This window comes from Rhinichthys klamathensis, unplaced genomic scaffold (assembly GCF_029890125.1).
Source record: "Rhinichthys klamathensis goyatoka isolate OS25496 unplaced genomic scaffold, OSU_Roscu_1.1 h1tg000277l_1, whole genome shotgun sequence".
NCBI lineage: Eukaryota > Metazoa > Chordata > Actinopteri > Cypriniformes > Leuciscidae > Rhinichthys > Rhinichthys klamathensis.
This window is the reverse complement of record NW_026606796.1, coordinates 549,282-561,779: the sequence shown is the minus strand read 5'-3', so window position 1 is coordinate 561,779 and position 12,498 is coordinate 549,282. Positions and strand designations below refer to the sequence as shown.

The 12,498-nt window shown below is 42.5% G+C and overlaps 1 protein-coding gene across 2 annotated transcripts in view; it reads left to right on the top strand.

Annotated features, from left to right (window-relative positions):
• Positions 1–12,498, top strand: part of entpd1 (ectonucleoside triphosphate diphosphohydrolase 1) — a 266,701-nt gene that overhangs the window by 235,364 nt on the left and 18,839 nt on the right. Inside the window, exon 1 of one of the 2 annotated variants that reach the window (XM_056268811.1) lies at positions 2,363–2,569. The exons of the other annotated variant lie outside the window; for it this stretch is intronic. Within the exon in view, the coding sequence (XP_056124786.1) occupies positions 2,554–2,569 (16 nt within the window). The 5' untranslated portion in view covers positions 2,363–2,553. Of the gene's footprint in view, positions 1–2,362; positions 2,570–12,498 lie in introns of those variants that run through there. 2 annotated transcript variants of the gene reach the window in all.

The following is a 12,498-nucleotide window of genomic DNA, read 5'->3' as shown; positions in this document are numbered from 1 at the left end:
TCTTTTTAATGTGTAGCAGGAAACCTTTTTTGAAGGGAAGAGAGTTTCATGTGGGAAGCAGATTGGCATCATTACCAAACAGCCATGAGTGAGCCTGCTGGATCTGAGTCACCATTGGCAATGTGTTCAGTTTACTTTTTGAAAATCAGTTAGTGCCATTAGTACCATTGGGGGTTCATTTAATAATACTTTGCCAGTTACACTTCAAACCATGGCATGAATTGATATAAACAGATCTGTGCAGAAATGGTTGGATACACTTTTGACCCAATGCTAAAACCACATATTTCTAACAATCATTGATGATGTCTTGGAAATTATCAATGTGTGAGAAACTCTGTATTATTCAGGGTCTTTGGGAGCCCATAACAATAGGATGTGGGGTCAGAGAATGACTGAAAAGCAAAGTTTTTTTTTGTTGTTTTTTTTAATGGGAAGGTCACAGATAAAGTTTATGTTGTTCACCTCAGTAACATTGAATAGTCTTTGTTCTGATGATGCAAGGTGATAGGCGCTCCCTTTCAAATGTTTCCTATGAACATCTGATATTTTTTCTCTAATCAGATGTTTCGGTCCAATTACATTGTTACAAAAAAATCACATGGAAACAAGATGAGGCACTTGATTATGTTGTTACCATCCAAATACAGGGGATATAAACACACACCAGGAAACAGCTTTCTGAAAGTTTAATTGAAAGAATATGCTGTTTAAGTCTGTTTCGGGGCACCAGGAAGTCATTCAGACGATGCATTTTCTTTCGAGGAAAGTCGTATAGAGACTGAACTTCCAAAAGTAATGTTTTATGCATTTGGTATGACAGAGGTCCTTTCTGTGTTCTAAATTTAAAAAGGCAACTGGTTTCCACTTAGAGTGACCACGTTCCAATGCATTTCCACTGTTGTGGAATTGCCTCAAAGACTTTTATTGTTCTAAACATATTCTAAATATTTCATGCTAACTTTTAACAAAAACCTAAAACCGCATATTGTGACTTTGATCTTGTGTTTAATCTCTTTACTCATCTGGCATAGATCAACTGAATATCTGCCCATTTAAAGGAACAGTTTACCAAAAATGAACATTCTGTCATCATTTACTCATAACCCATATGACTTTCTTTATTCCCAAAAGAAGATGTAAGAAAGCAGAAGGACAACGATAGTCACAATTTGCTTACATTGTATGGAAAAAAGCAGTGAAAGTGAATGGGGAATAAGACAAAACAACACGGAAATGAAGAAATGCTCATTTTGGGTGAACCATCGCTTTAATTAGCAGCAGCAGATCTCAGGGAAGCTCATGTTCTTTCGAGATTTTAGATTTTACACACTTTACACACGGACTAGCGTCTGTGTTTCTGAGCATTCCAAACAAAAACAATTTTCTCTTTGCAGTGAATTGCAACATAATTGTTCTCTTGCATACCTTCTAAGAATTCATGTCAATCAGTTCCACTGGTAGAGGAAGTGAAAATGCTGTACAAATGTCTCTCTTGTATATATTTTTTTCCAACATCCCTTTTTCTTCCAAAACTGCAGGCTCAAATGTTAAAGACAGTCTGAACAGTAATACACATAATGTTATCATTTATATTATTATCATTTTAATATTTATATTTATTTTATGTGATCTTATTTGTTAAATGTATACTATTATTTTATTATTATACATACAATCAATAAAAAAAATACTTTGCAAAAATACATAATGTTCCCTATTGTTTTCAGATGCAGATGTAAAATAAAAACAATTTCAAATCCACATGACTTTCTTTCTTCTGCAGAATACAAAAGGATATATTTAGCAGAATGTCAGCAGCTATTTTTCATACAATGAAAATTGCATTTAAGTGAACTATCCCTTATATACTGTAATACACAAGATAAGCCCTCATATTTCTCACATCCTAAAAGATATCATTATTAATATCCACCAACACTTCTTTCTGTCCCCAGGGCATCACCTGTGTGAAAGACCCAGACACAAACAGAGACAACACAAAAGAAGAGAAAACATGACTTTTGTTGTGTGTTGATGTTTATTTTTATGACCAAGGGCTGTGAAAGAGCTAGTTGTAACCCAGAGAGAAACAAAAATGTCTTTGTTTCTGGTCAGAGCTCTGGCAAAAGTGGTACGAACACGGTTAGTGAGGGAAGAGTGTGAATAATGATACTGTAAGGTAAGCTCTCTCTGTCTCATGTACACACACACACACACACACACACACACACACACAGACACACTCTTTGTCAGCGTCTTTGTTTCTCTCTCTCTCTCTCTCTCTCTCTCTCTCTCTCTCTCTCTCTCTCTCTCTCTCTCTCTCACACACACACAGTTGAGAAGAGAGAGGTAACAGGCAGATCGTTAACATGGTTGGTGGCGGAGGGAGGGAGAAAGCTTGGCGACTGGCCCGCCCACTCATGCCCCCTAGCCTTATAAAGAACCTGAGGAATGGGAAAGACCCTCTAAGAGTGCCAAACACCCGAAACAGCACTCTGAGAGCTGGGGCGAGAGAGAAAGAGAGAGAGGGGATTATAGGTCGCTGCATTCATGGATGAACAAGGAGGTGAGTCCATGACAACCACTCATATGAACGCACACTTCACCATATTGGGTTCATGCAGGGCAGGATGTAATTTGGTGGACAAAGGAAGGAAGGAGCAAGAAAAAGAAGTACAGAACTTCAGGACAATGTTTGGATCACATTATTTGGAGCCGGATAACTGGAAATATACTCAAAATGATCTGATTTTGTATTTTTTTGCTTTAAATCAAGCTTTCTAAAAAAAGATAGTAGTTATCACAAGTACTTAGTAATGAATGAGTGGTCATTTATTCATCTTTGTGTGTTACTTTGGGCAGATAGTTCAGGAGTTAAATGTTTTTTAGTCTCCCACATGTTTTTTTTTATTGGTTTTCTAATTAAAGATCTGTTGTTCGCTGAACTTATTAACTGATTCAAATGGCATAATTAGCATTTTGCAGCATAAATCAGTAACATGATGTCAATGGAAATTCCAGAAAGGCATCATACACCCCAAAACGTTCTCCTAAAAGGCTTTAAAATGTTCTTTGAAGCATGCTGTTTTTTATTAACTGTTTGACTGCAAGTTCATGCATCGGATATATTTACTTAGAAGCACTATTGTAGATCAGGAACTGAAAAGTGCCTGGATAATCGACCATTGTTCTGAGGTCTTGCACTACATTTGACTTAGGCATGCAAACAAATAAGCAATGTAAATAAAGGAAGATAAAAAAATGCAGCAATCCTCTGCAGGCTGCTTGGTCGTCTGAAGCATCAGGTTTCAGCATCTGGTGTCCATCTAAGAGCTTTAGCAGAGAGTTAGTACAGGACTGAGGCAGCATCAGGAAGAGAGAGAGAAAGATTGCATAACACCGGAGGATTTCTTCCTGAGAGTGGACAGGCCATCTGGTAACTGACAAAACATCCCACGTGTTACCATGACAAAAGAAGAATTTAGTAAGTTAGTCGGAGCTGCAATACAGTAGGTCTCATGGAGTTTTGCATTCTTGCACGAGGCAAGGAATTACAGGAATGCTTTCGATAGAAGTTCTGTTTCTTTCTCATGCTAAAATGAGAAAACATGTACTCACCGTGTGTAAAACATGTACTTCCACTAAGTGCCTTGAGCAAACTAAACTTCCTGTAGCTGACACAACAAGGCCAGTGTAGATGTTTCTCATTATTCCAGTCATGTGCAATTGAGGAAGTCCCACCCCTCCCACACACGGGGCCTCTTTTGGAAGCAACTGAAGTAATTCCCTTTTATTTAAAGGGCTATACTTCAAAAATCCAAAGCATCTTTGGACAAGACAGGCTTTTCAAAAGTGGAATTTGTTTTATAAAGAGTAGAAATAACAAATAAAGGGACACTTATTGTATTCTTATTTAAAGGTGCAAAACGCAAGTCTCTGAGTTTTTGCAGAACTACGCCCCCTCTGGCGACAAGCGAAACTGCAACCAGAGTTGTGCACGCTAATGGACCACACGCATCTTTTATTGGATATGTTTTATGTTTCATGTTGTACTATTCTTCCGAACACAATTCCTAGTTTATGAAACTGTTCACTAACAATGGTAGTAAAACCAATTCTGATTGTACATGTATCTAGCTTACGCTAAAGCATTACACATTTTACGCATCGTCATTTGTTGTCATACATAGATTGGCCGTATCAAACATTAGAGACTGGGCTATATCTTACCGTTTTATCAAGAAAAAAGCCAACTGAGGATCCCGTTTGAGACCAAGAGCAGACCGGAGATCTCTCCATTTGTTGAATGCCTTCCCGAGGTTGACTCTCGTCTTACTCGGACGCCTGTCTGTCTCCAATTTGGACCTTTTGGTGGCACTAGACAAAATTTTTCTTTTCTTTACTTTACGTGGAGTTTGCGTTGGGGTTTGGAATGGACTACACGCCGGTCTCTTTATCTTCTACCTTTGACGCACGAGTTGTCTTCGCTGATGCTAAGAATGGCGGCGCTGGCGAATACACAAACCTGCGAGACACAGCCTGGTGAGCGTGAACGTGCATGACGTCACACCCAGTCTCAAATTCGAGCCCGAATCCCTCTTATATATTTTACTGTACAGGATTATAGAGGCAATCTCAGTGCGCAGAGAAGGGCTCATTCAGCCCATCAGGCAGTTCTTTAAGCATGTATAGGATAGAAAAACAGGTATTTTTAACATGAAAAGTTGCGCAATGCACCTTTAAATTTGAGGTGAAATATAAGGCATATAGGAAAATGTTGCATGCAAAATGGATTCTTCTTGACCTCAGAGTGTGGTATATTGCGTGTCATTGTAAATGGCATGTACAGGTACAGGGCTCTATAGTCACACGTTATTGAGATCCCTCATGACTTATTTCAGATGTATGAGTAATGCGTGGGTTGAGTGTGACATTAATCTTTACCACTGTCCTGCAGATGCGGTCTTCTCATGACACTAACCGTGAGAACATTTGTCATAGACAAACTGTGCTAGATTTAAAATCTATGAAGAGAAACATTAAGAAACGTTTAAATAAATGAATTAAAACTATCAAATGCACAGTAATGAATAAAAGCTCCATCTTTGCCGTTAAGAAGTTGTTCTGAGATGTTGCAGCTGAAATGTTGTGTACTGTCCATCTGACTATTGTACCTTTTCAAACATGAAAGTAGAAGATGTGAATTATTGAGAAAATGTAAGCTTACTAATCAGTAATATGTCATCTTTACTGAAAATTGCTCACCAACCACAAACCACTCACTAAAAGCTGATTAACATCAATTAGGTTTCCGTTTAAATTTACAAGTTAAGGCACATAATACAACTTGTGCTTGTATTTTAGTTGGCTGCAAAATAAAACAAAAAGTTTAATTTTTGAAATAAGTCTGATAATTCAATCTGATGTCTATTTTTAAAATGATAATGTAAATCAATTAATAGATAAAGTAAATGTGGAATTACAATACATCTAGCAATCGCAACTGACTTTCCTTAATTAAACATTTTGCTCATGGCCAATTTGTCTGCCGGGAAAAGCACATTTCATGTGTCCTCCAGCGTCTCTCTAGAATGCAGCGCTTATTTTACTTTTAATGAATCAATCAAAATCACTGGTGGGGTTAACATGCTCAAACAGATTGCAAGTGTTACTTTACAATACAACTGCATTGAAGACAGGCATGGTGAAGAAATGGAAATGACTGAGCAATGAAAACTATGATTAAAAAAAGTACCTTGGACTACATTCTAACACAGGAAAATTACGTACAATATATCTCTGCTCGGGCTTGACTGGTCAGGTTTGAATGGAGAAAGATGCCACAGTGAATGAAATATGTTTCTTGTTTTCAGAGATTAATGATAATTGTGAGGACATATTATTCTCTTTCACAATCAGGCTTCCTTTGGTTTGTTGGCTGAGGTGTCTTCCCCTTCCTCTTGCAACATCTCTTCTCGGTTTGACTTTATTTTGATGGTCCCTTTAACACATTCTGTTGACTATAACGTTGCACCTACATGTCTACTAACTCTTATTAGAGTGTTAGAAGAGTATTAGTAGACTCGTAGGGTTAGGGTTAGAGTAAGTTGACATGTAGTTGCAAAGTTACTTATAGTTAGTAGAATGTCTGTTGGAGGACCATCAATAAAGAGTTAGCAGATATTAAGCAGACAGTCTACTAATACTCTAATGAGACTTAGTTGCATGTAGTAGTAAAGTTACTTATAGTCAACAGAATGTTCAAAAGGGACCATCAAAATAAAGTGTTACCCTCTGATGATGCGTTCACTGGTGTGTGTGCGGGACAACCTGTCAATCACATAAGATAACAGCAATAGCAAACTATAAGAATTCAATTATCCAATCCATTCCCGATGGACACAATCAAGTCCCGCCCTACATTCTTTCTTGTTCGAAAAGCCGCTTCACTCGGGTATACGTCACAATAGGGAAGAAAAGACTATCGTGACTTCGGTTTCATGCTGACTTTAAGGATTTTTTTTATTTAAAATATATTTAATTTAAACCTTCAAATTAAATAAAGTACATATTACACAATGTATTCAAAGGTTAACAAAAAACGATTTCCAATCTTAAAATACATGTGTTAATGCATATAAATATATAAATAAATGTATTATTTAAAAAACAATAATATTTATATAAAGATATTTATGTCACGTTGTGGGTTTTGTGTCCTGTTCCTTGTTCTTGTCTGCCATGTGATTCCCTGATTGTCATGTGATCCTGCCATGTGTCTTGCCATTTGTTTCCGTAATGAATGAGGTCCACTCGAGGCAAGCTGGGGCCTATACCATGTTTAGGTGGCTAGGTGGTTTAGGTGGATAGGCTGATATGTTTCAGTTTAATTTGCGCCAACCCTGGGTTTTAGGCACCATGAAAGTGGTTTGGCTTTCAGTGTTTATCACCATAGTAACTTACGCTCCATGGCTAACCTGGTCCCGGGCGCGATATTTTTTTTCACAGGATGGTAGGGGAAGACTCATGAATATTCATTAGGGAATACCTGATTGGTCTGATGACCTACCCCCTAACCCCGCCCCTAAACCTACCCGTCACTGGGGGTCTGATGACCTACCCCTAACCCCGCCCCTAAACCTACCAGTCACTGGGGTTAAGACCAATCAGGGATGAGTTCCCTAATGAATATTCATGAGTCTTCCCCTACCATCCTGTGAAAAAAAATATTGCGTCCCGGGCAGGTTATGGGTGTTTCTCAAAACCAAGAATGCAAAGAACGGACTTGTGTTCTTCGGGAGGAAGCTCTTGCTAGTTGTTCTTGGAAGAATTAACTCACAAGGTGACGAGCACACAGAACGCTGCTGACAGTTTGAGACGATGTGTTCTTGCTGGTATTGCGCAATAATACCCCCGCACAGACGCCATCTGCAGTACCCAAACATAACGAGAATTATTGACGATAACAGCCAGGCTGCAATGGTCTCTTGACTGTGGGGTAAAACGAGTCTGTGAGCAGACTGGCCGGTTGGCTCGCTAGCTCACTTAACACCCGCAGGCGCTTATGGAGATTCTCACCTCCGAAAACGTTTGAGCACATTTTCGATTAGCCGTAAATTTTCGTAAAAATGCCAATATTTGAAATCTACACAGTTGATTTCTCGCATCAAATGTTCTCAGAAGTGAATTTAGTGATGAAATAGCGTACGTAATTGTAGAAAAATGAATTACTGTATTAACCTGCCTCTCCATCCTCGAATGCCGAATTGAATACTGGGATATTTCTGCCGTCAAGTTCACACAAGTTACCAACCGATGCATCCTCGGTAAAATGGGCGTGTCAAGAACACTTCCGGGATTTTTATCCGTTCTTGCCAAAATGCAAACTTGTGTATTGGGACCGTACTTGGGCCACAAAAGATGACGTTTCACAAGGACACAAGGATACAAGAACAGACAAAAACACAGATTGAGAAAGGCCCTATGTTCCAGTTAAGAGGTTGCAAACCGAACTTGGACCAATCAGCTGTGAGCAAAGTGACACATGTCTGATGCGATAAAGTCACACCACCTGTTTCCACTCCAAATAAAAGATCACGACACAGCAAATCATTTTTAAAGAAAAAAATCGTCTGGCTTTTAGTAGGCTAATGCTTATTTAGAATAATGATTTAGATATTATTTATGTAATTATTGTACCCTTAATCGATCACACCATTTTAGTTGATCAATTATTATTACGCACAGTTTAATGGAATAAATGGTAAAATAAATACGCTTTAGAATCAAGAGATAAAGCTATAAAATGATGACATGTGAGCTTAAATGTTACATGGATCTCTACCTTTATCAAATGTATAAACTAACTTCTCAACTTTTACTTGCACTGATATAGCAAGACTTTTTTATTTTAGTTGTCCTCTTTCATGGACAGCTATTTTCTTCTTGCTGTGTAAATTTGTTTAAATTCTTAATATTTTTCAATCTCGTATTCTGCAGAGGAGAGAAGTGAATTGAATCGCGCTGCTTCTCTCGCGAGAAATGAATTTCAGTTTCACTCTTTCTCAGCATGTGATTGGTTGTTCGCTACTGATGTCACACCTAAACTCAGGATCAAAGCCTGAGTTGACAGAGAAAGTTGATGATCAGCAACAAAGCCTGGTTGGATTAGTTTGGTTTAGTCAACTCTAATCCTGTAACCCTGAGTTTGTTCAATACCATCATGGTACAGGCCCCTGGTTGAGAACGAGAGTTACGTATGTAACTGCGGTTCTATGAGTTCTGGATGACCGCCAGAGGCAGTGCTTCACACTGGATACTATCTCTCGTTGCAATGCATAGGTCGAGTCTAATACAAACAATGTCCCTCGTGACCAGGATGACTCGGGGTGCTCCCCTATTTAACCCCGTGACTTCCTGCAGACTGTCCCTACGGAATCTTCTCGCCTGACTCCGAGTGACAGAAAGCTCTGGCGGTCATCCAGAACTCATAGAACCGCAGTTACATACGTAACTCTCGTTCTATTTCGTTCTTCCTGACCGCCAGAGGCAGTGCTTCACACTGGATGACTTATAACAACAAGGTCACGAGGAGGTCCTACTCACCGTTAAGAGGAAGTTGAGGGTCCGGAGAGGACAGCTGTTCCAATATTACCGGAAGCAGCCACATTTACCCTGTAGTATCTGGCAAATGTATTTGTTGATGGCCACGTAGCTGCTGCACAGATGTCACTTAGAAGGACCCCTTTTAATGCAGCCCAAGACGTTGATATTCCTCTTGTCGAATGGCAACTCACCCCCAAAGGCACTGGATATTTATTAGATGTGTAAGCGTGGGTGATAACCTCAACTACCCATTGCGACAATCTCTGCTTTGAGAGGGGCTGACCTCTTTTCGGGCCCCCGTAACAGAGAAAAAGTTGGTCTGATTTTCGAAAAACTTCCGTGGTCCTCAGATAGCCTCGGAGAGCTCTTACTGGGCACAGTAGTTTGCTTCCACTTTCTTCCAGCGCGTTTGACATCGGAGGATTAAACACTGCCAGCTCAATAGCCTGGTTTCTAAAAAGGGCAGAAAGCCGCTTGGGGAGAAATGCTGGGTTGGGCCATAATGTCACGACTGAGCCATCTGCGTTCCAACGCATACAGGATGCGTTAACTGATAACGCGTGGAGTTCACTCACCCGCTTGGTTGAAGCAATGGCCAAGAGAAATGCTGCTTTCAATGAGGTCCACTTCAGATCGCTCTGCTCTAAAGGTTCAAACGGGGGCAATGTAAGAGACTTTAAGACTAGGCCCAGGTCCCATAAAGAAACCAAAGTAGCAGCCGCTCTATTATTTTCTAATAGGGACTGCAGAAAACGTAAAACCAGAGGAACAGGGCAGTGCTCTGGGACCACTGCTTGCTCCGAACACCACTCAGAGAAAATAGGCATAAGCACTCCTAGTGGAAGTTGCTCTAGAGTTCAATATGGTGTTCTGGACCCTTTGATCGCAGGCTCCAAAGAGTGGCTCCGGCCCCTCAGAGGCCACACACAGAGCTTCAGGCGGTCTGGGTTCGGGTGCCAAATCTGACCCTCCAACTGCTGGAGGAGATCCTTTCTCCTGGGAAGGGTCCAAGGATCCCCGTCTAGGAGCCTGTACATCACTGGAAACCACGGTCTCCCCGGCCAGTTTGGCGCCACTAGCAGCAGCCTGTGGTGCTCTTGAAGAACCCTGTGAACAGTCACCCCGATCATCGGTATCGGGGGAAAGGCATAGAGTAACCGATCTGGCCAGGCGTGGGCTAGAGCATCTTGTCCCAGCGGACTGGATTCCTCCGCTAGAGAGAACCAGAGACGGCAGTGGGTCGTTGACGCCGAGGCAAATAGGTCCACTTCTGCCCTGCCAAACCGCTGCCATATCATCTCTACCACTTCCGGGTTGAGCCTGCACTCTGTCGATGGAATTCTGTGGCGCGACAAGAAATCTGGAACCACGTTTGATACCCCTGGGATATGCATTGCTCTGATGCTTGCAAAATGAGGGAAGGCCCAAGTCAGCAGTTCCTGTGATACTTGAAGGGATTGGCTGGACCTTGTGCCCCCTTGATGGTTGATGTGATAAACCACTGATTTGTTGTCCGACCTGACAAGGATATGCCTGCCCTTCAAAAACGGAGCGAGGTGCTTCAGAGCTCGCAGAACGGCACGAAGTTCCAGGGTATTTATATTCTCGCCTTTTTCCCGAGGACCCCACTGTCCTGTGACTGCTCTGTGTTGCCAGACTGCCCCCCAGCCCGTAAGGGAAGCATCGGTCTGGACTATCTCCCTCCGAGAGGGAATCATGCCCAGAACAACCCCCTTGGTCAGATACAATCTGCTCCTCCAAGACTTCAGGGCCAGAAGGCATCGCTGTGTCACCTTGATCAACCTGTTCCTGTGCCAACTGGGGTTCAAGTGGAGACTGTTCACCCATATTTGAAAGGGGCGTAGTGAAAGGAGGCCCAATGGTATGACTGCCGCTGCAGCCGCCAACATACCTGTGAGCCTGAGGAAGCACCTGAATGGAAGTCTGGCCTGCCTCCGAAACCGTTGAAGGAGTAGTAGTATATTGTCCACTCGTTGTTCTGATGGAGTGGCTTTCATTGACCGCAAGTCCAGCGTGAGACCCAGGAACCTCACAGACTGACTTGGAATTAATCGGCTCTTGCTGAAATTCACAGAAAGGCCCAGTTGAGTAATATGTGCGAGCAGCTGTGTGATTTCTAACACTGCCTGCTCCTGAGAGTGGGAGCAAAGGAGCCAGTCGTCCAAGTATGGAAGCACCTGTAGCCCTGTGGCTTGGATTGGAGCCAGTGCGGCCGCCATGCATCTGGTAAAGACTCGTGGCGACAGAGAAAGGCCGAATGGGAGGACACGGAATTGATAGACCTGGTCCTGGAATGCAAATCGGAGGAACGGCCTGTGTTGAGGAGCAATTGGAACATGGAAGTAAGCATCCTTTAGGTCTACCATAGTAAACCAGTGCTGCTGCTTGACCGCCTGAAGAACATCGGTTATGCGCAACATACGAAATGGTAAGATCTTCAGGAACTTGTTGAGGCCGCGAAGGTCGAGTATGGGCCTTACACCGCCATCTTTCTTTGGAATGATGAAGTAAATGGAGAAGAACCCACCTAGCCGTTCTGACCAATCTACTGGTTTGAATGGCACCTTTCTCCAGGAGTTGTGCTACTTCTTGTCTTAAGGCAAGTGAACTGTTGGGGTCTGAGACTACAGTCATCCTGACCCCTTTGAAGGCGGGCGGCCGCCGTCGGAACTGCAGCTTGTACCCTTGGGTTAGTGTTGCTATAACCCATGGGTCGGAAGTTGTTGCTTCCCAGTAACTGAGCTGCTGATGAGAAAACTGTCCGACGGCCGGCCGCGGACCTTCAGGACCTACGTCCATGGCCTCTAGCATCCCTGGTGGGCCGTTGGCCAGGTGCTCTACCCCTAGGGGCCTGAAATACTTGCTGACCCCGAGCCCGGGGCCGCTGAGCAGAATTCCCTACTCGCGGTGATCTCGGAGGCTGGCCCCTGTGAACATCACCTGAGCGTGTTGAAACCGTAGAGCGTGGTAGTTCATACCCCCTAGAAGGCTGACGGTAATTTAAGTGAGCCTGTGGAACTCTCCTCAGGTCAGCAAACTGCTGCCTGGTCTGATTCACCTGGACACTACGCTCCAGTGTCTCCTGTGCAGCTGGCCCAAAGAGTTGCCCTGGAACTACTGGAAGGTCCCTTAGTGTTCTCCGACATGCCTCAGACAGAGGTGTTTGTGCAAGCCAGACTTGGCGGCGTGCTTGTGTGAGCGTTGACATCAGCCTTCCCAGCTCTCTTGTCATGAATGCTATTGCCTGAAGGGAGGCATCACTTAAGTTTTGGTTAAAAGGATCACTCCCTGATGATTGAAGAGATTGAGACAGGGCCAACATGAGATGGGAGAGAGAATTGCCAATGCGACTAATTCGTGCTGCTGTGT